Genomic DNA, 22,104 nt, shown 5'->3' on the forward strand with positions numbered 1-22,104 from the left:
GGTAAAAACCTTTTTAATGGCCGCAAAAAGTATAAAAGTTTTAGCGGCCATTTTTTTGGCAATTTATATGGCCACTAAAAGTAATTCTAATATTGCAATGTTATTCACTTTTAGTGGCAATTACTATTGCCGCCAAAACCCATTTTACCGGCAATTTATATGGCCACTAAAAATAATTCTAAAATTATGTTATTCACTTTTAGTTGCCATTACTATTGCCGCTAAAATCTTAAAAATTTTTTAATTATACTCACTCTTTTAGAAATAACAACCTATCCTTTTTCTAAAATTTCAAATTTTTACCAACAATTATTATTATTGTACATAATATAAATATACTAAAATTAATTATTACAAAATAAAATATTTTATTAAATTCAAAATATTTATACAAAACTTTCTGTTGAAAAGTAATAAAACATAATACAAATTTAAACAACACAAATACTACAAGAAAAAAAGGATTTAAGAGTAAATCTACATTATATACACAAATTGCTGAGGCATGTAGGAATTGGAAGTCTTAGCCACAATCTCTTCATTCCCTTTGCAGGGTCTGTCAGAACCAACTCAGCCCCGAAAGCCAACAGAGTGATTCTCCTTTCGAGACTCATTGAAGCAGGCATTGTAATTTTGACCTTGTAACCCTTGGCTACGGCCATGAAAGCTAATCCGATGCCAGTATTTCTACTTGTTGGTTCAATCAGAACACTCTTCAGCAAAATATGACAAGAGCCACATGCAGATAAGAAACAAATCATATCATACATCTAAATAACCAATACTATCTTCCATCAATCCACATCCTATCCTAGCTAGTTCTGCATCTCAGTTTTAATAGAAAGTAATAAACAGTAACACCATTCAATCAAAGCTAAAATCACTTCCAAGCTTGAACAAATATCTTTATGTTATGAAAGCTTTTCACAGAACATGTATTTGAATTTGGGCTTACGTATATAGTTTGTTCCCTCATGATAACTGTATACGTCAGAATTAAAGTGATGGCAGTGGAAAAAAGAAAGTAATAAAATAATGCTCAGAAAAACTTTAGCAATCCCTTCTCCCTGCCTGACCCTTATTCATTGCACTCCTTGTAGCCAGATAAACCTATACAAGTTAGCTATAAGAACTTGCTTTTTACAACCTAAAATTGTTGAAAAATGAGTGTATATTATTATAAAAACTATGCAGATTAAAATATATGTGTAAATAAAGAACTACTTAGCGTTTGAAAACTTTAATTTATACATATAAAAAATTTAAAGAATCCTAAAAAAATATATAAAGCATACAACTAATAATATATGCCTTCATTACCATTATTATTGGACCAAGTGAAGCTTGAGGGATGATATCAGCTTGTGAGAAAGCTGGAATTTGAAGAAAAGGATGTCACAGCCTTAACTCCTACGGCAAATTGGTAAGAGATTTGACAATATCAAGATTTGACAATAGTAAAGTAGATTCAATGAGCTCCATAGCACGTGATTTTGTAGTCTCAATCTGGTAATATCCCACAGCATACCAATAGCAAATCAATTAAGAGGAAAACAAATTGTCATGATTAAAAAAATTATGAACTTAAAACATACCAATTACCAAAGAAGAAGTTTGTCTCCTCCAAGAAAGGCTCTCGGTTTCCATATCCATTGCAAAATCATTTACACTATTGACAATACCATTCACTGCAGCTAAGTCCTGCTTGGCATATCGGCAATCTTGTGTCACAAGTCAGCGCGTGGTACGAATTCCTCTGTGAGACGTTGTTGCCTCTGAAGAATCACATTAGTTCCAAGCGTATCAACAATTGTCATCTGTTTTAAAAATGAATGTAAAAGAATTACTCAGAGCACATACAATTGGATAGAATATATTATGCAAGTCTATAATATAAAAATTGTGATATTCGTACAGGACAAGGAAGAAACAAAACAGAATCAAGAAATTAACCGAATTACTTCTTTCTCATTAGTAGTTGGAACAACTCCCTCTTTCAGGTATCTTTCCCCAAGAAGTGCATTAATCACCGTTGATTTACCGGAGTTGAATTTACCCTGAAATATATGAGAGAAAAGGTACAATACCATGTCAAATAACTAATAGCATTCTGTAGGATTTGATTTCTATGTCTATCTGAAAAATCCATATAAAAGCTAGAAGAAACACGTCACTCAGCTAACCAAAAGCATTTTGCATTGTTCTATTTATAGTCAAAGCTCCAAATCAAATGAAGCAAAGCAAATGTGTTTGAAGTCTGCATAACTATTTTATTTCAAGTTTTGTTCATTTTAACTTCAATTACATAATAAACTAGTTAGCTATAGTAATAATAAACTTTCCTATTCAATTCAATCCTATATGCTACCTTTATATCTCTTACCTATTATTAGGATAAGAAACAATGATTTGCTTTTAAGAATTAAAATAAAAGTACAAAAGAATTATTACACACAGCAGCAGAGGATTAATTGAACATATAAATTAGGAATATATGTAACACCTTATTCTTTCTCGTAATAAGCTTTTACATTTTCATGACTCAAACTATATTGCAAGACAACTATTAAGTTTACAAACAAATGAATAAGAATTTCATGATTACACAAACCCTAAAATTGAAACTTAACATACACTAAGATAGAGACTCAAAGGAATAAGCATAAAGGTTTACCTTGATTTCCTTAGATGGATGAAGCATTTCATCGAACATGTCGGATGCATAAAGACACAAATGCAAAAGTTCAACCAAAATACAATCTCAATAGACAATTTTTGGGCCAACAATTCTGACTCCTCCTTCTTCTCCAAGACTGAACCGAGCTCCTGCTTTGCAGCCTCCAACTGCTTCATGGCGCGGCCAAGCTTCGCTTCTAGCTGCCGTTGGTTTGACACCAGCTCAATGAAGGCAGTTTTGTGCTTCCTGAGATCAGAGGAGTGTTCCTGAGCTTCAAGCTTAACAGATTCTCTCAATTCTTCTGCTTCCCTTTCAGCCTTTGCAAGATTTTCCTCCAACTCCTTCCTCTTCTGCTCCCCTTCTTGAATCACTTTGTCCCTGGACTCCAGCAAATCCTCTATTTCCTTCAATTTTTGGCTCATTTCAGAGACAGCCTCATCCTTTTTCTTTTCAAACACTCTCAGCTCATTCATCAGAGCCCCAATGTGCTGCCGAAGTTTTCGCCTTTCATGCAACCAACTATGCTCCTGTGTAGCAAAGATCCCCACAACTTTCTCATTGGCCTTTGCATCCTCATGCCACATCTTCTTGAGATTCTTAATCTCCCTCTCAGCATTCCTGAGCTTGAAGACCTATATTCTTCCCCATCCGGAACCCCTTTCTGAACCTTCCACACAATCAACCCAAGCAGCTGTGCACTCCCTTGGAGTATGCTGTCATGGATTTCACTCTATTTTTCAACCTCAACATGTGATTTTGTGAGTGCTTGGAGTGCAAAAAACACACAAGAAACACCAAAATACATAGGATACATAATATCAGTGTCACTCTTCTTGTCATACCCAAATCTATTATCCAAGATAGAGAATCCCTTATCCTTTGCCATTACTATAATGGGGTTTTGGTTCTCCTTTGCCTCTCTGCAACTATGAAAAGAAAAAAACCAATAAGAAAACAACTATAATTAATGAAACTGAGTCCTACATTACATTAAAACTCACATGATTTTTGGCCATAGATAGATCCCAATTGATTCAATAATGATAAACATATTTGACAGTACAATAATTAAGTTTAAAACAGTAGATGCCTAATGAAAATGATGGGAGACATTAGTGTGTGTCTAAAGCAATAGTTTCCTTAACATAGGATTCAAGAATGATCTTACTTACATATTTTCTCCCCTTCTGAAACTGCAATTAGGCCTGGAAAAAGTACTTGACTGGATCAGTTAAGTCCACAAGTCACACCAAACAGCAAAACTCATGTATATTTCATCTGGACTTTGCATGATTCAATTAATGGTGCACTTTTCTGGAGGGTTAAATTGACTCTGATCATCAATCTTGACTTAATAAGAAGGGAAAGGTGTCACATGTTGTCACTTCACTCTTCTTTAAATCCTCATTATTCTGTTCTCCACTTTCATTTACAAAAATAATTATAATTATTTATATTAATTAAAATTTTTTGGAGAACATCTAAAAAACAGAGCAAGAATGAAATTCAAAACTGATAACAAACAAAACAGCAACCAATAGAGGAGGAGATTATAGATTAACAGAATGCAAGAAACAAGGCTGGAATTTTTCCACTACCAAAGTGAATATCCCCTGCCTTAATATGTTCTTTTGCCTGAAGGACTGCCTCCTTGTATGATTCAGGTGCCATGGTTGACATCTTTAAAGGAGGACCGAAATGGTGAGTATGCAAATTCACTGAGCCTAAAGCCAGCCTCACACAAGCAATTCCAAATTTCAAATTAATTTCTCCTGGGGCATAAAAATCGGTGCATGATGATATGCAAGAATGTATTAGTTAGCATGAATCACATAAACCCTAGAAAATGAGAATTTCTCAAATAAGGAACCACAATTGAATAAGAGATGGATGAAAAGGTTACTGAGGTGCGAACTGAAACTAGAGATCATAATGTATGACAGAGGCGGCGATAGAAACCACCACATGAGGCTACAAGCCATCGACAGAGACTGTGACATGAACTAGCGACAACCAACGCAGATTGAGGATGAGGTGGTAGCCAAGAATGTTACTTGAGTCGTTCGGTGTAGAACTTGGTGTGAGGAAGAGGAGGAGATGGCAGCGACGGCGAAATGAAGAGGTTGCAATAGCAAAGTGAGGTGATGGAGGCACTGATACAGTAAAGAGGGATGAAATGTGAGAAATGAGAAAATGGCTTCAACGGTGAAAGTGATATTATTTATAATTAAAATAATTAAAAAAGGATTGAAAGAAGAAGAACTACCGGCAAAGTTAATAATTAGTTAGTGGCCATTCATGTAATTGCCGTTACAAATGAAGTATTAAAGGCAATTATTTATTTGCCGGGAAAAAAGTCATTTAACAAGAGAAATTATAGCTATATTAATATGGCCGCTAAATATTTGTCGGTAAAGATTAAATTTTTTGTAGTGTGCAGTAGAGTTTGTCACTAATTAGCGACTACTGTTCAGTCTATTTCTTCTATGGAATTAGCTTTTACTTTAGTGGTGGATTTGCGACTATCTATTCGGTAGATAACAAATTTTCCAATGAATTAGCGACTGTTGTGTTTATCTCACTGATCTACGACTTGTAATTAGCAAGGAAAGCATTAGTTGTTAGGCGGTAACTAACTCGTCACAAATTATATGTTGCGTCAGATTAGTGATGATTTTACGACTCTTTTTATAGTAGCTAATCGGTCATATTCTTATAGTGATATTAGCATGAATTCTTCTAAGTTTACTAATGTAAAAGTTTTAATTCTTATGAATTATGACGACCATGTAACTGTTGATGATGGTGGATGTTAATTTCATGCAGATGATGGTGGTTGCTGACAGTTATCCTACAAAAGAGTAAGGGATTAAGAGTTAAAACTCAATTTGGTCTCTAAACTTGCACGTGAGTCTCAATTTAGTCTCTAAAGTTTTAATTATTTTTATTTAGTCTCTAAAATTAAAATTTTAAGGACTAAATTGAGACTCGTATGTAATTTAGGAAACAAATTGAATATTATTATTCAAGGGATTAATAAGTGTTGTCTAAATTTATTAGTGGTGATTTTTTAAATTGTATATCTTTTTATGATTTTATTTAATTATTATAATTTGAAATTTGAACAATTTTATCAACATATAACTATTAGATTATGACCTTATTCATCAAGCATTTGATGCCCAGGATGAAACCGGTTGAGGTGTCGGGACACAATGTTTTAATTTTGGGTCAATCTATGGAATAGATTCAAATTAATACAGATTTACAGATTTTTTGTCTAACTGGGTGTTAGATTGACACGTTGCTCTGCTGGTGCAGGGCTTGTCTCCCGGTTGAGGGGAGTGGTGGCTGAGCCGTTAGCCAAGGTTTTTTGGTGGGAGTGGCGTTGGTGGACTTGTCTAGGTGGGCTTTGCCAACAAAAACAATTCGGGTATCCAAAGAAGATGGATTTTATTTTTTTCTTTCTGAATGGGAGGTAAAAAAGAAAAAAAGAAAAACGCATACCCTAATGCATCCATGGAGGGCGAAGCACTGAGGAAGATGTTGTGCCCAAAAACGAAGCCCTAGGTTCGAGGGACAGGGATACCGACGCTGAAGGTGTTGGCGCAGCGGAGGTCGACGCCTTCAAACCAACTCTAGCGGTGACTGCTGGTGTCCGTTAGACGCTGCCGCTGCAGGCGCAGTCGAAAGCTGATGCTGTGCTACCTTGGGGGTCGTCCCAGGTATGGAATAGGGTGTTTTTGCTCTGTTGGCTTATACTGTATTTAGAACAGTGTCTTACTTTAGAGGTTTGGATCATAGGGTGTAGTGAGTTTAATTGAATCGAGAAATTTGTTGAAAACTTCCGTTGCATTTTTTTTTGGTTTTGGGTTTCACTAAGGAGCATGAGTATGTGGTTATCCAGTTTTCGTGAACATTATATTGCCTTCGTACTTTCCCTCTTTTGAATTTCTATCACTAGGATGGCAACTTGTCTAAACAATAACTTAATACGGAATTCGTGTAGTAATAGACTTATGGGATTCATTTAGAATTGCTAAGTATGGCTCAAATTTCTTATCCCTCTATGTCTTTTATGTTTAACGTTTAAGTGTTCTTTACATAGTGTAGATAGTCATTGTATAAAATACATGAAATCAGTCATCTACCTAATAAGATGAATAAGTATGCTATCAAGTATATATATATATATATATAAGTATGCAACGGAACTAATATGTAGCACATAATACACATTTGATTAAGTTCTTAGCCATGGGAGTCGTGTCTGGTGTGTATGCATCATGGGCAATGCCATGCTTCAAATTTCTATTGTTGATCAAACTCTTGCTGCAAGGTTGACTTGTTGTAAAATGTGCTATTCAAACGCTCCTTTCTTTTGGTACTTTAACTGTATGTAAGTGAAAGTCATTTTTGTACCATCTCATTTGCTAACAAGACTAATGCTAGTCGTACTAATCAATATTGCCATAGCTTTTTTCGAAGGCTGAAATTACTGCGGTGGCGGAAGACCCCTTGAACTAACTTTTGAGTGTCTTTGATCTTGCAAGCATCTGAGGTGACAAGGGTAGTTACAGAGTGTTTCCCCCAACGGCGCAGCCTGATGAGTATCTTGAAAATGGGAGATCAAAAAACTTGAAGGTACCCTTTTATGGTTTTGGCAAGATAGTTAGAATGAAAATGAAATTACGGAAAACGTATAAGTAGAAACGTGGGAAGTTTTAGTCTATTAGTATGTCTTGTTTGTGTCACAAGAAAGATACAAATACAAAATTATGTGACCGGTTAGTGAGAATTGGCTGAAAACAGTAGGGCTTTTGTTGATGTGTTCTTTTGGTTGAGTTGCATTCTTTGATGCGGGTATTTATCACTTGGAAGATTTGTAGTTCCAGTATATGAAGATGTGTCCCATAAGATGGAAGAGAACACGAGTGACATTAGTTATCTCTTGCATTGTACTATATTGTTGTCTTTGTCGCCTAAGGCTATTGTTTTTTCAATTTTTGAAGTTGACAATAATAACTAAAATAGATGATGAAAGAGGAGATGCTCGATTCATTAGATTGACTGCCTGCTCCCACACCAAAGGGACCTATTGTAACAATAATTATGTAATCTCTTTTTGGAAGAAATCATTTCCTATATTAAAACTGTGAAAGAGCACGGCACCCAAACCTTTTTTTTGTTTTGGTTCTTCTTATAATGTCAATTAACGGAACGCTGAAACACAAATAAGCTTATTCGTTGTAGGCACACACTGTCCCAAGATTGGGTACGACTATATGTAAGTTTGTTGTTGTTGTAAAGTTCTTCATGAGTCCACCGGTTATTTAACATGCGTTAAATATGCAGTTGTATTTAACGACAGATAGTTGATGTGTGTTTAATTATTTGAATATTAACTGGTTGTTAAGGTGTATTTGATTCGAGATTATTACAGCGTGTCTCCCCTCTGGGACTAGTCATTGCATTCGGTCGAGATGCAAAAAATGTAGCGTGACGAACACCCGTTGCTGTTAAAGTTTCGTTTAGCTATTTACATATGCATAGCATAATATAACACCCTTTAATCAGTTGCTTAGCCTGCTAACGACAAGTTATTTGCTGACTAAACATTTTCCAGGTGATTGACTTCCTTTGTTGTTGAAGATGGATTCGAACTTCCAGTTCACGGGGGTAGAGGATGATTCAGATTGGCTTAGTGAAGAAGAGTATTTTCGTGTGTCTTGTTCGAGTGGGGATGACGAGAACGACTCGTTCGGGAATGGGTCTGAGACTGTTGAAATGGGTGATGATGCCCACGAGAACGGCGTCGGCTCAGACCCAGAGACTTGTCAGGGTGATGCTCCCAGTTTTAGGTCCACAGAGAATTTTGTCGACAAAGTATTTAGTACCGAGGAAGAGGCTTATGCGGCATACAAACAATTTGCCCGACTACGGGGGTTCGGTGTAAGGAAGGGTGACGCGGCTCAAATAAACGGTGTCTTGGTAAGACGAGACTTTTTTTTTGTCACTGTCAAGGCACAAGGCATGAGAAACACTATGATCGTCCAGAGCGAGTACGGGAGGAGAAGTTGGAGAGTCGGACGGGTTGTTTTGCAAAGATGAAAATTTACTATGACATGCAAGACCAGGTTTGGAAAGTCCAGAGGATAGACAACAATCACAACCACCCTCTGGCTACAACCATGTTTAGTCATCTTCTTCCTAGTCATCAGAATTTGAGTGAGTCTGATAAGGCTAAAGTTGATAGTCTAAAAAAGTTTGGGATTGCCACATCGAAGATTATGACTTACATGGCCAGGCAGTCAGGGGGCTATGGGATGCTTCGGTTTACGAAGAGGGATCTGTATAATTATGTTGACAGCCAAAGAATAGCACAAATTAATGACAGAGATGCAGCAGCAACGATAAGTTATTTGGAAGGCAAGGCCAATGCTGACATGATGACGGTCGCCAGATATACCAAAACAGTAGAGGACCGGCTTGGTAGCCTATTCTGGGTGGACAGGCAGATGATGGAGGATTATCAGTTGTTCGGTGACGTGGTTGCATTTGATGCAACATACCGGTCCAATAAGTACAAGAAGCCTCTAGTTGTGTTCTCTGGATCAAATCACCACAAGCAGATGGCGATTTTTGGTTTTGCATTGCTGGAGGACGAGGATGTCCGTACATATAGGTGGGTGTTGTTGAATATTCTTGATGTCATGGATAACAAGAAGCCTTCCATTGTGGTCACTGACGGGGATAAAGCCATGCGGGCAGCAATTACGAATGTGCTTCCTTTAGCCAGGTATCGCCTATGCGGTGGCACTTGGAAAACTGTGTCTTGAGGGTGAAAGAACTTGAATTTAGGAAGGTGTTCAAGAAGGCAGTTTACGCAAACTTCGATATTGCGGAGTTTGAGGAGTATTGGAGGACGGCCGTGGAGAATCTAGGATTAATGAACAACAGCTGGGTCAAAAGCACCTATGAACTAAGACATAGTTGGGCAACGGCATATCTACGGGGTACTTTTTGCGCCAGCTACAGGACAACTTATAGGTGTGAGGGCATAAATGCATTCGTCAAAGGGTTCCTTAAGTCGACAAATAGCCTTCTGGAATTGGTTCACAGCTTGGATAGGGTGGTGAAAGATTACTGCAACAATGAGGTCACAGCGCAATGTTATTCGTCGTACTACACGCCCGTTCTGACGACAGGTCTTGATAACAGAGCTGTTTCCTTCGAATATATACACCAGGGAAGTCTTCAAGGAGGTTAGGAAACAAATAAAGAGGGTTGGGAGTTTATTATTTTTGGGAAAAGACAGCATAAGCATGATGCCCGTGTACAAGTTCTCAAACATGGAGAACCGTCGAAGGGTCCGCAAGGTGCTTTACGATCCGAACGAGCCAAAGATTGAATGTGATTGCATGATATGGAACAGTGAAGGTATTCCTTGCTGCCACATATTCTACGTGATGAAGTACGAGGGTATGGAAGAAATCCCACCAGGTTTGATACTGAGGCGTTGGTGCAAGGACACCAAAGAATGGACGGCATCAGCAAGCTGTGGGACAGATAGGCACGGGAATCAGTTACTAAGGTATGACGCGTTGTGCAGTGCAATGAGTGTTGTTACCATTTTTGTACATTTCCTTTTCATCCTTCAAGTCATTCCTGCCTTAGAAGATCTGAAACTACTCAACACACAACTCACGGCATCGAATGGTAATAAAAGGTAATTAAGATAATTAAAATATGTTTTTCACATATATCACATAATAAGGAAGGGAAAGTAAAATTGTGCAAATTACATGAATAAGTGGGTGAAGGGTTGAATAAATCACTTAAATGGAGCACAAAATATATCATAAAATATGGGTTTATCAACCTCCCCACACTTAAACAATAGCATGTCCTCATGCTAAATCCAAGATAAAGAGTAAGGTAAAGTGGTGGAATTTCATGCAATGCGATCCATTCTAAATGCAACTACCTAAATGAATCATGCAATTCTAATTGTTATTCACTTGTATATAAAGCTTATATGTAGTTAAATTAATTCATATCTTCAAGAAATCATATATGCATAGCCAAACCCTATATAATGTTAAAGCACTTGTACAATTGAGATGGGTAAAAATATTTCACAAACTTGCAAGATAATTAACAATTAAGAAAAGATATATGGTGATGAGCTATTGAACCCTCACTAGATTTTGTGTTTACTCTCTAGTCACTCAGTGTTTATTGGGTTAATCACTCTAGTCTTCTTTTTATCCTTACTTTCTATAACTTTGTTCTTCATCTAACCAATCAACAGTTATAGAATATAGGCATACAAAAATCATGAGGTCTTTTTCAAGGTTGTAATGAGGCCAAAGTAAAGGTAAGGGTATATGTATAAGGTTAAATGAGCTAATAAGTGAATCCTTGATTAATCTAAGATCTCACCTAACATACATATTCTATATAGTTTTAAGGTTCCTTAACCTATTTGCCCTAATTTCCCCTCTTTGTATTGCAAACTCATGCATTACATTTTATTTTGTCCCATGTGCACTGATTCTTTTTATTTTTGCAAATGGAGAATTTTTGTATCCCTTTTATTTAAATAATTTTTTTATGCACCTGGTAATTGTTTTTATTTATTTCACATGAGCATGCTTCCCAAATTTTTGTTTTGAAACATCTTATTCTTTTTAAATTTCTACTTTGTTTCTATCATCCCATGTTCCCATAAAAGTTCCCTATTCTTAAATTGTACACAATATCTATCTTAAGCTAACCAAGGATTGTTATTTTGTTTTTCTGCTTAAGGCTAGTAATGTGGTTATAGAACAGAAGGGGATTTAGAAGCTCAAGGGGGCTAACAAGGGTGATGTAAAAGGTAGGCTAATTTGGGATAAGTGAGAAAAAATTCAAATGATGGCCTCAATCACTTTCTTGGTATGTATCTATATTCTATAATTGGACATATAGATTAAAACAAAATAAAGAACACCAGAATAAAAAAGAAGGGCAAAACACACAGGAATAAAATTTATGGTTTGAATGTAACCATACAATTAAACTCAAAACTCACAGGCTATGTGTTCTTCAGCTCAAAAATCATATATCAGTTATGTATGTCATGCAAGTAAAAATTTAAGAGTTCCTATTATTCTCAATGTAAAAATTTTTGGGTGGCTTTAAAGTTTTAGTGTTCCTCCTTGAAGAAATGTTGTTAACTAACTAACATGTAATGCTATATATACAAGGTGTGTGGATTGTTTTGATTCTATTAAAGTCTCTAGTTTACTTCCTTTTATTTTCAATTAAACCAAACTGTTATATGCTAAAAGGGTAAACTATACTAATTAATCCACATGTTCTATAACTAATAACTTTAGAATTGCAACTAAACTAAATGGCTAAAATATGAACTAGAGTGCAAAATGCGGAAATAAAGTAGAAATACAGCAAAAGAACAATGTATAAGTACTGAAAAATAAAAATAAAGATAAAAATACAGATAAAATAACAAAATAAGATAAAAAGAGTCTATAGTGGTTCACCAAAAATATATGCCAGGGATGGCGACCTCTCCACACTTAAAATGTAGCATCGTCCTCGATGCTCACTCAAGCTGGGTGTGAAGGAGTGTCATCACTGGAAGGATGGGCTGCTGGTGTCTCTGTGGTGGTCTGAAGATCTGCAGACTGGATGAGAGTAGGAGGATCTGTCTACTACAGTGGAGGCTCTGACTGTATAGGAATTGCTGGATCGGCGGTCTGTATCTGGTGTGGCTCTTCCTGTTGTGGTGTAGCCTGCTCTGGGCCTGCCTGTTCAGCCTCTCTCTGTGGATGGGTCTCCTCCTCATGCTCGTCCGCCTCCTCCTCAGATGGCTCTGATTCTGTGTCAGGCTCGGAGGGGAAGTCGCTGCCAGATCGGATCATCATCTTGAGGTGCTCATAGCGTCGCTTGTTGCGACGCTCAGATCTCTCATATCGCCGCTTGTTGCGGTGCTCCATCTGTTCCAACTGCTGGAATAAGCGGTGCACGAGGTGGTAAACGGGCTCTGAGGCGGGTGGAGGTGCAGTGGTGGTAGCTGGGGCAACAGTAGATGAAGAAGGGGCAAGTGATGGTGTGGCTGTCTCATCAGAAACGGTGAGGAATGAGGGTCTGTAACCCAAAGCCTGAAACTTCCTGCTGTGAGGAATGATCTTCTTGCAGTCTGCAGCAGGTGGCTTCTCATCAACCAGCTCCCAAGGCACATCAGCTCGACGGCCGAGCTGTGTAATCAGATATGGGAAGGGGAGAGTGCCTCTGACATGGACCTTGGCCATGTAATACCGGATGAACCATGGAAGATACAGGTCCTTACCCTCCATCACACACCAGAGGAGGGTGATCATAGCGGCAGGCAGCTCTGTCTCATGAGTACTCGGCATAATAAAGTTGCTCAGGATCTGGTGCCAGAGCCGAGCCTCATCATTCAGATACATCAGCTTGATTCCCTTAGGCATAGCTGTGTTCTTTCCCATGACCCATGGGACAGTCGGATCAAGGGCTATCCTCTGCTTGACAGCATCCCAGTCAAATCTCAGAAAGCGCATGTCCTCTTCAGCCTTTTGGTAACCATCAGGCTTATCTGACTTAGGCTGAAGCTGTAGAATGTCCTCAATGGCTTCCTCAGTGACCAGTATCTGTTTCCCTCTGAGGTGCACTGCATCCAGGGAAGTCTTGAAATAGTTACAGTAAAACTCTCTTACACAGAAAGCATTGACCTCTGTCAAGTTTCTCTCCAAGAAGAACCAGCCTCTCTGTTTGATCTGATCGGAGGTGTACTGCTGTAGTTCTTATGAGATTTTCAGAGTCCTTTCCAGGTATAGGTTCCTGGAGGTAGCAAATACTGGATACTTCAGCTCACAGTATCTGTTTGCAAATTGAATGGGATCATTGGCAGGGAGGAGCTGGTCAGCCTTCTCCTGCGGGATAAAGTGCTTTTCCCGCCAGGAGTCATCATGCAGAATGTCCAGGATGGACATAGAGGGTTCGCCTCTTTTTCTTTTGCCAGTGGTGGCTTTGCCTTTGCCTTTGCACTGAGAGTCCGACATCCTGAAAAATAGAAATTCCAGGATATAATTGAAGAACAAAAGCAGGAAAACAAGTAGGCAAATAGAATAATAGTAATATAATCACATAGTGGCAAAAGGGCAGTAGAATAATGAAATGAGTTAAATAAATGTATATTTTGGATTGTGTCGGAGTTAAAAAAATCTGAGATGAGAAATCACAATCCAAAATATATTATGAGTAGAATACTTGTTAATTAGGAGAAACAATAATCATGCCATGAGTTAAAAAGTTGAAAGAGTTAGTCAAAAAGCAGAGGTGGGAGTTAGAAAGTTAAAAGTGGTTAAAATTGAAAAAGGGGTTAGAAAGTGGAAATCAGCGCATTAGGAGAAAGAAAGTTTAAAGTAAGTGATATGATGATTGGTTTTCTAAGTAACAAGAATTTCACAATTTTAAGCAACAATTAACTCATATTCAAGCAAGAAAATCAGGTTGTTGGTGATTCATATAGATACAGAAATAGCAAAAATTGAAATCTAATCATCAATAATGCGAGTTATTAACCGGGAAAACAAAAGGAATAAGAATGCTGGCCCGTGCATTCATTAATTGGTTTGGTAAAAGCTAAGGAATGCAAAAGTTAAAATTGCCAAAACCAATACATGATTGAGAAGGAAACAATTTGCAGAAAATTAGGCAGCATTCCGCCGAAAATTGGATGTTCCCGGGTAATAAACAGCAAGCAGGACAGTTCATAAAGCTGCAAATAATATGAACATGAAAGAGCAGTCTCAATAGCAGCATGAGAAGTAAGAACATCATATGAACAATACTAACATCACAGGCAGAACAGAATTGCAGAATAGGTAAAGCAAGCAACAAGTACGGCGCAATTATCAGGCCTAAATCCACTAACCACATCCTAGCTACCTAACCACTTAGAATCCACTACAACATGCATCTCTAACTATCCTAGGTTTGAACATAAAATGAAAAATGGGCAACTAACTACGAATGAAGGAAAAATGGCGTTCGGCGGAACCTGGTAGGCGTATGAACTAAGGTAGGGAGCAGAGAGATGGCGGGGGTGTGATGGTGGTGGTGCGGACGCGGCGGTGAAGGGCGGTTGGCACGGCGGTGATGGCTGTTTGGTGGTAGGGGTTTCGGGTTGGGGTAATGGTGATGGCTCGGTGGCGGTGGCTGGCCACGGGCGGTGGTGGTTCGGTCGTGGTGGGGGCAGTGGCGGAGGGGGAGAAGAAAAGGGAAGAAAAGGGGGGAAGAAGGAGGAAGAAGGGGGTGGGCGGCGCGGTGGTTCTGGGTGGTTGGTGATGGTGCGGCAGTCAGAGGTGGTTGGGGGTGGTGGTGTTGGAGTAGGGAGCAGAGAGGGAGTAGAGGGGGGTTGGAGGGGGAGAATGGGGTTGCGATGGGGGTAGGGTTTCGCGTCACTGAGGGTTAGTGAATTTGAATCCACGTGAACGCGTGGGGCACGCGATCGCGTGGTTGACGCGATCGCATGGAATGGGTAAAAGATGGATAATGCGGTCGCGTGAGGCATGCGACCGCGTCGCTGAAAATTGTGCTAAACGCACAATTCCAGTGTCGTTTCAGCGCAATTCTCTGTCTCCATTTAGGGTGTTATGCAATCCACGCGACGCGGACGCGTCAGGGACGCGGACGCGTGGGCTGTTTTGTGCTAAACGCACACCAGTCGCACGATTCCAGCCCATATTTCTGGGCGTTGGATTTTTACGCCGATTTCTAGATCACGCGTTCGCGTGGTTGACGCGGACGCATGGGATGTATTTTTTCGTAGTTGACGCGAACTCGTTAGCAACGCGGTCGCGTTGCACGCCTTCCCTTTTTTTTATGCAATAATGCAGTATGCAATGCTAATGAAAATGCTACGAATAATATTCAGGTTCAATAAAAATAAAAAGAAATAATATAACAGAAAGATAAACAACACGAAATAATTGGAAAAGAAATGACCATACCATGGTGGGTTGTCTCCCACCTAGCACTTTTAGTTAAAGTCCTTAAGTTGGACGTTTGATGAGCTTCCTGTTATGGTGGCTTATGCTTAAATTCATCTAGAAATCTCCACCAATGTTTGGAATGCCAACAACCTCCGGGGTCCCAAATTAGGCATGTAAAGCTTCTGAGCAGCTTCAAACAGATTCTCAGGCTCCCGGGGTGACGAATGTCAGAATATTTTTCAGGGTCCCAAACTTTGTTTTTAAATCCGCCTTTGGCTTGATCTATATTCTTCCATCCGGGCAGTTTAGAAATTGTATTCTCACCAAACGTCTTCCGAAACCCATTCAATTGAACTTGGTACTAATCCATGCACTTCGAATTGAAGCGTGGAACCTTATTGAATCTTGCACACCAGCTCCGAGTACGAGTCATTTTCCTCTTACTCTTAAAGAATAGCACAAATTAATGACAGAGATGCTGCAGCAACGATAAGTTATTTGGAAGGCAAGGCCAATACTGACATGATGACGGTCGCCAGATATACCAAAACAGTAGAGGATCGGCTTGGTAGCCTATTCTGGGTGGACGGGCAGATGATGGAGGATTATCAGTTGTTCGGTGACGTGGTTGCATTTGATGCAACATACCGGTCCAATAAGTACAAGAAGCCTCTAGTTGTGTTCTCTGGATCAAATCACCACAAGCAGATGGCGATTTTTGGTTTTGCATTGCTGGAGGACGAGGATGTCCGTACATATAGGTGGGTGTTGTTGAATATTCTTGATGTCATGGATAACAAGAAGCCTTCCATTGTGGTCACCGACGGGGATAAAGCCATGCGGGCAGCAATTGCGAATGTGCTTCCTTTAGCCAGGTATTGCCTATGCGGTGGCACTTGGAAAACTGTGTCTTGAGGGTGAAAGAACTTGAATTTAGGAAGGTGTTCAAGAAGGCAGTTTACGCAAACTTCGATGTTGCGAAGTTTGAGAAGTATTGGAGGACGGCCGTGGAGAATCTAGGATTAATGAACAACAGCTGGGTCAAAAGCACCTATGAACTAAGACATAGTTGGGCAACGGCATATCTATGGGGTACTTTTTGCGCCGGCTACAGGACAACTTCCAGGTGTGAGGGCATAAATGCATTCGTCAAAGGGTTCCTTAAGTCGACAAATAGCCTTCTGGAATTGGTTCACAGCTTGGATAGGGTGGTGAAAGATTACTGCAACAATGAGGTCACGGCGCAATGTTATTCGTCGTACTACACGCCCGTTCTGACGACAGGTCTTGATAACATAGAGCTGTTTCCTTCGAATATATACACCAAGGCAGTCTTCAAAGAGGTTAGGAAACAAATAAAGAGGGTTGGGAGTTTATTATTTTTGGGGAAAGACAGCATAAGCACGACGCCCGTGTACAAGTTCTCAAACATGGAGAACCGTCGAAGGGTCCGCAAGGTGCTTTACGATCCGAACGAGCCAAAGATTGAATGTGATTGCATGATATGGAACAGTGAAGGTATTCCTTGCTACCACATATTCTACGTGATGAAGTACGAGGGTATGGAAGAAATCCCACCAGGTTTGATACTGAGGCGTTGGTGCAAGGACACCAAAGAATGGACGGCATCAGCAAGCTGTGGGACAGATAGGCACGGGAATCAGTTACTAAGGTATGACGCGTTGTGCAGTGCAATGAGTGTTGTTACCATTTTTGTACATTTCCTTTTCATCCTTCAAGTCATTCCTGCCTTAGAAGATCTGAAACTACTCAACACACAACTCACGGCATCGAATGGTAATAAAAGGTAATTAAGATAATTAAAATATGTTTTTCACATATATCACATAATAAGGAAGGGAAAGTAAAATTGTGCAAATTACATGAATAAGTGGGTGAAGGGTTGAATAAATCACTTAAATGGAGCACAAAATATATCATAAAATATGGGTTTATCAACCTCCCCACACTTAAACAATAGCATGTCCTCATGCTAAATCCAAGATAAAGAGTAAGGTAAAGTGGTGGAATTTCATGCAATGCGATCCATTCTAAATGCAACTACCTAAATGAATCATGCAATTCTAATTGTTATTCACTTGTATATAAAGCTTATATGTAGTTAAATTAATTCATATCTTCAAGAAATCATATATGCATAGCCAAACCCTATATAATGTTAAAGCACTTGTACAATTGAGATGGGTAAAAATATTTCACAAACTTGCAAGACAATTAACAATTAAGAAAAGATATATGGTGATGAGCTATTGAACCCTCACTAGATTTGTGTTTACTCTCTAGTCACTCAGTGTTTATTGGGTTAATCACTCTATTCTTCTTTTTATCCTTACTTTCTATAACTTTGTTCTTCATCTAACCAATCAACAATTATAGAATATAGGCATACAAAAATCATGAGGTCTTTTTCAAGGTTGTAATGAGGCCAAAGTAAAGGTAAGGGTATATGTATAAGGTTATCCTTGATTAGTCTAAGATCTCACCTAACATACATATTCTATATAGTTTTAAGGTTCCTTAACCTATTTGCCTTAATTTCCCCTCTTTGTATTGCAAACTCATGCATTACATTTTATTTTGTCCCATGTGCACTGATTCTTTTTATTTTTTCAAATGGAGAATTTTTGTATCCCTTTTATTTAAATAATTTTTTTATGCACCTGGTAATTGTTTTTATTTATTTCACATGAGCATGCTTCCCAAATTTTTGTTTTGAAACATCTTATTCTTTTTAAATTTCTACTTTGTTTCTATCATCCCATGTTCCCATAAAAGTTCCCTACTCTTAAATTGTACACAATATCTATCTTAAGCTAACCAAGGATTCAACCTAGGATTGTTATTTTGTTTTTCTGCTTAAGGCTAGTAATGTGGTTATAGAACAGAAGGGGATTTAGAAGCTCAATGGGGCTAACAAGGGTGATGTAAAAGGTAGGCTAATTTGGGATAAATGAGGAAAAATTCAAATGATGGCCTCAATCACTTTCTTGGTATGTATCTATATTCTATAATTGGACATATAGATTAAAACAAAATAAAGAACACCAGAATGAAAAAGAAGGGCAAAACACACAGGAATAAAATTTATGGTTTGAATGTAACCATACAATTAAACTCAAAACTCACAGGCTATGTGTTCTTCAGCTCAAAAATCATATATCAGTTATGTATGTCATGCAAGTAAAAATTTAAGAGTTCCTATTATTCTCAATGTAAAAATTTTTGGGTGACTTTAAAGTTTTAGTGTTCCTCCTTGAAGAAATGTTGTTAACTAACTAACATGTAATGCTATATATACAAGGTGTGTGGATTGTTTTGATTCTATTAAAGTCTCTAGTTTACTTCCTTTTATTTTCAATTAAAGCAAACTGTTATATGCTAAAAGGGTAAACTATACTAATTAATCCACATGTTCTATAACTAATAACTTTAGAATTGCAACTAAACTAAATGGCTAAAATATGAACTAGAGTGAAAAATGCGGAAATAAAGTAGAAATACAGCAAAAGAACAACGTATAAGTACTGAAAAATAAAAATAAAGATAAAAATACAGATAAAACAACAAAATAAGATAAAAAGAGTCTATAGTGGTTCACCAAAAATATATGCCAGGGATGGCGACCTCTCCACACTTAAAATGTAGCATCATCCTCGATGCTCACTCAAGCTGGGTGTGAAGGAGTGTCATCACTGGAAGGATGGGCTGCTGGTGTCTCTGTGGTGGTCTGAAGATCTGCAGACTGGATGAGAGTAGGAGGATCTGTCTACTACAGTGGAGGCTCTGACTGTATAGGAATTGCTGGATCGGCGGTCTGTATCTGGTGTGGCTCTTCCTGTTGTGGTGTAGCCTGCTCTGGGCCTGCCTGTTCAGCCTCTCTCTGTGGATGGGTCTCCTCCTCATGCTCGTCCGCCTCCTCCTCAGATGGCTCTGATTCTGTGTCAGGCTCGGAGGGGAAGTCGCTGCCAGATCGGATCATCATCTTGACGTGCTCATAACGTCGCTTGTTGCGATGCTCAGATCTTTCATATCGCCACTTGTTGCGGCGCTCCATCTGGTCCAACTGTTGGAATAAGCGGTGCACGAGGTGGTAAACGAGCTCTGAGGCGGGTGGAGGTGCAGTGGTGGTAGCTGGGGCAACAGTAGATGAAGAAGGGGCAGGTGATGGTGTGGCTGTCTCATCAGAAACGGTGAGGAATGAGGGTCTGTAACCCAAAGCCTGAAACTTCCTGCTGTGAGGAACGATCTTCTTGCAGTATGCAGCAGGTGGCTTCTCATCAGCCAGCTCCCAAGGCACGTCAGCTTGACGGCCGAGCTGTGTAATCAGATATGGGAAGGGGAGAGTGCCTCTGACATGGACCTTGGCCATGTAATACCGGATGAACCGTGGAAGATACAGGTCCTTACCCTCCATCACACACCAGAGGAGGGTGATCATAGCGGCAGGCAGCTCTGTCTCATGAGTACTCGGCATAATAAAGTTGCTCAAGATCTGGTGCTAGAGCCGAGCTTCATCATTCAGATACATCAGCTTGATTTCCTTAGGCATAGCTGTATTCTTTCCCATGACCCATGGGACAGTCAGATCAAGGGCTATCCTCTGCTTGATAGCATCCCAGTCAAATCTCAGAAAGCGCATGTCCTCTTCAGCTTTTTGGTAACCATCAGGCTTATCTGACTTAGGCTGAAGCTGTAGAATGTCCTCAATGGCTTCCTCAGTGACCAGTATCTGTTTCCCTCTGAGGTGCACTGCATCCAGGGAAGTCTTGAAATAGTTACAGAAAAACTCTCTTAACCAGGAAGCATTGACCTCTGTCAAGTTTCTCTCCAAGAAGAACCAGCCTCTCTATTTGATCTGATCAGAGGTGTACTGCTGTAGTTCTTCTGAGATTTTCAGAGTCCTTTCCAGGTATAGGTTCCTGGAGGTAGCAAATACTGGATACTTCAGCTCACAGTATCTGTTTGCAAATTGAATGGGATCATTGGCAGGGAGGAGCTGGTCAGCCTTCTCCTGCGGGATAAAGTGCTTTTTCCGCCAGGAGTCATCATGCAGAATGTCCAGGATAGACATAGAGGGTTCGCCTCTTTTTCTTTTGCCAGTGGTGGCTTTGCCTTTGCCTTTGCGCTGAGAGTCCGACATCCTGAAAAACAGAAATTCCAGGATATAATTGAAGAACAAAAGCAGAAAAATAAGTAGGCAAATAGAATAACAGTAATATAATCACATAGTGGCAAAAGGGCAGTAGAATAATGAAATGAGTTAAATAAATGTATATTTTGGATTGTGTCGGAGTTAAAAAAATCTGAGATGAGAAATCACAATCCAAAATATATTATGAGCAGAATACTTGTTAATTAGGAGAAACAATAATCATGCCATGAGTTAAAAAGTTGAAAGAGTTAGTCAAAAAGCAGAGGTGGGAGTTAGAAAGTTAAAAGTGGTTAAAATTGAAAGAGAGGTTAGAAAGTGGAAATCAGTGCGTTAGGAGAAGGAAAGTTTAAAGTAAGTGGCATGATGATTGGTTTTCTAAGTAACAAGAATTTCACAATTTTAAGCAACAGTTGACTCATATTCAAGCAAGGAAATCAGGTTGTTGGTGATTCATATAGATACAGAAATAGCAAAAATTGAAATCTAATCATCAATAATAAGAGTTATTAACCGGGAAAACAAAAGGAATAAGAATGCTAGCCCGTGCATTCATGAATTGGTTTGGTAAAAGCTAAGGAATGCAAAAGTTAAAATTGCCAAAACCAATACATGATTGAGAAGGAAACAATTTGCAGAAAATTGGGCAGCATTCCGGCTAAAATTGGATGTTCCCGGGTAATAAACAGCAAGCAGGACAGTTCATAAAGCTGCAAATAATATGAACATAAAAGAGCAGTCTCAATAGCAGCATGAGAAGTAAGAACATCATATGAACAATACTAACATCACAGGCAGAACAGAATTGCAGAATAGGTAAAGCAAGCAACAAGTACAGCGCAATTATCAGGCCTAAATCCACTAACCACATCCTAGCTACCTAACCACTTAGAATCCACTACAACATGCATCTCTAACTATCCTAGGTTTGAACATAAAATGAAAAATGTGCAACTAACTACGAATGAAGGAAAAATGGCGTTCGGCGGAACCTGGTAGGCGTATGAACTAAGGTAGGGAGCAGAGAGATGGTGGGGGTGTGATGGTGGTGGTGCGGACGCGGCGGTGAAGGGCGGTTGGCACGGCGGTGATGGCTGTTTGGTGGTAGGGGTTTCGGGTTGGGGTAATGGTGATGGCTCGGTGGCGGTGGCTGGCCACGGGCGGTGGTGGTTCGGTCGTGGTGGGGGCAGTGGCGGAGGGGGAAAAGAAAAGGGAAGAGAAGGGGGGAAGAA

At 39.2% G+C, this 22,104-nt stretch overlaps 3 protein-coding genes and 1 long non-coding RNA gene across 5 annotated transcripts in view; 2 read left to right on the plus strand and 2 right to left on the minus strand.

Annotated features, from left to right (window-relative positions):
• On the minus strand, nucleotides 1,323-3,283 carry LOC107614209 (polyamine-modulated factor 1-binding protein 1-like). Of its 2 annotated transcripts, none has more exons than XM_021109076.1 (4): nucleotides 2,675-3,283; nucleotides 1,954-2,057; nucleotides 1,603-1,817; nucleotides 1,323-1,506 (listed from the first exon to the last, which is right to left on the minus strand). In XM_021109076.1, exons 1-2 carry the CDS (start codon nucleotides 3,259-3,261, stop codon nucleotides 2,027-2,029), a joined length of 618 nt encoding a protein of 205 aa, XP_020964735.1. In that variant the 5' UTR covers nucleotides 3,262-3,283; the 3' UTR covers nucleotides 1,323-1,506; nucleotides 1,603-1,817; nucleotides 1,954-2,026. The 2 variants fall into 2 exon arrangements, with proteins under 2 accessions (XP_020964735.1, XP_020964734.1); XM_021109075.1 differs by having other exon boundaries at nucleotides 1,962-2,057; nucleotides 2,675-3,282.
• On the minus strand, nucleotides 3,993-4,887 carry LOC110265800. Its single transcript, XR_002352130.1, has 2 exons — nucleotides 4,276-4,887; nucleotides 3,993-4,099 (listed from the first exon to the last, which is right to left on the minus strand). It is a non-coding gene; the product is annotated as an uncharacterized LOC110265800 (long non-coding RNA).
• On the plus strand, nucleotides 8,330-9,947 carry LOC107610704 (protein FAR1-RELATED SEQUENCE 5-like). The gene is made up of 3 exons (XM_016312714.1): nucleotides 8,330-8,668; nucleotides 8,815-9,476; nucleotides 9,539-9,947. The coding sequence occupies exons 1-3, from the start codon at nucleotides 8,330-8,332 to the stop codon at nucleotides 9,945-9,947; spliced, it is 1,410 nt and encodes a 469-aa protein (XP_016168200.1).
• LOC107610705 (protein FAR1-RELATED SEQUENCE 6-like) overlaps nucleotides 10,003-22,104 on the plus strand; it is a 20,176-nt gene continuing 8,074 nt past the window's right edge. Inside the window, exons 1-3 of the mRNA XM_021108173.1 lie at nucleotides 10,003-10,271; nucleotides 16,176-16,577; nucleotides 16,640-17,417. Of these exons, the coding sequence (XP_020963832.1) occupies nucleotides 10,003-10,271; nucleotides 16,176-16,577; nucleotides 16,640-17,417 (1,449 nt within the window). The remainder of the gene's footprint in view (nucleotides 10,272-16,175; nucleotides 16,578-16,639; nucleotides 17,418-22,104) is intronic.

The sequence above is a fragment of the Arachis ipaensis genome, chromosome B08 (assembly GCF_000816755.2).
Source record: "Arachis ipaensis cultivar K30076 chromosome B08, Araip1.1, whole genome shotgun sequence".
In the NCBI taxonomy this organism is placed as follows: domain Eukaryota; kingdom Viridiplantae; phylum Streptophyta; class Magnoliopsida; order Fabales; family Fabaceae; genus Arachis; species Arachis ipaensis.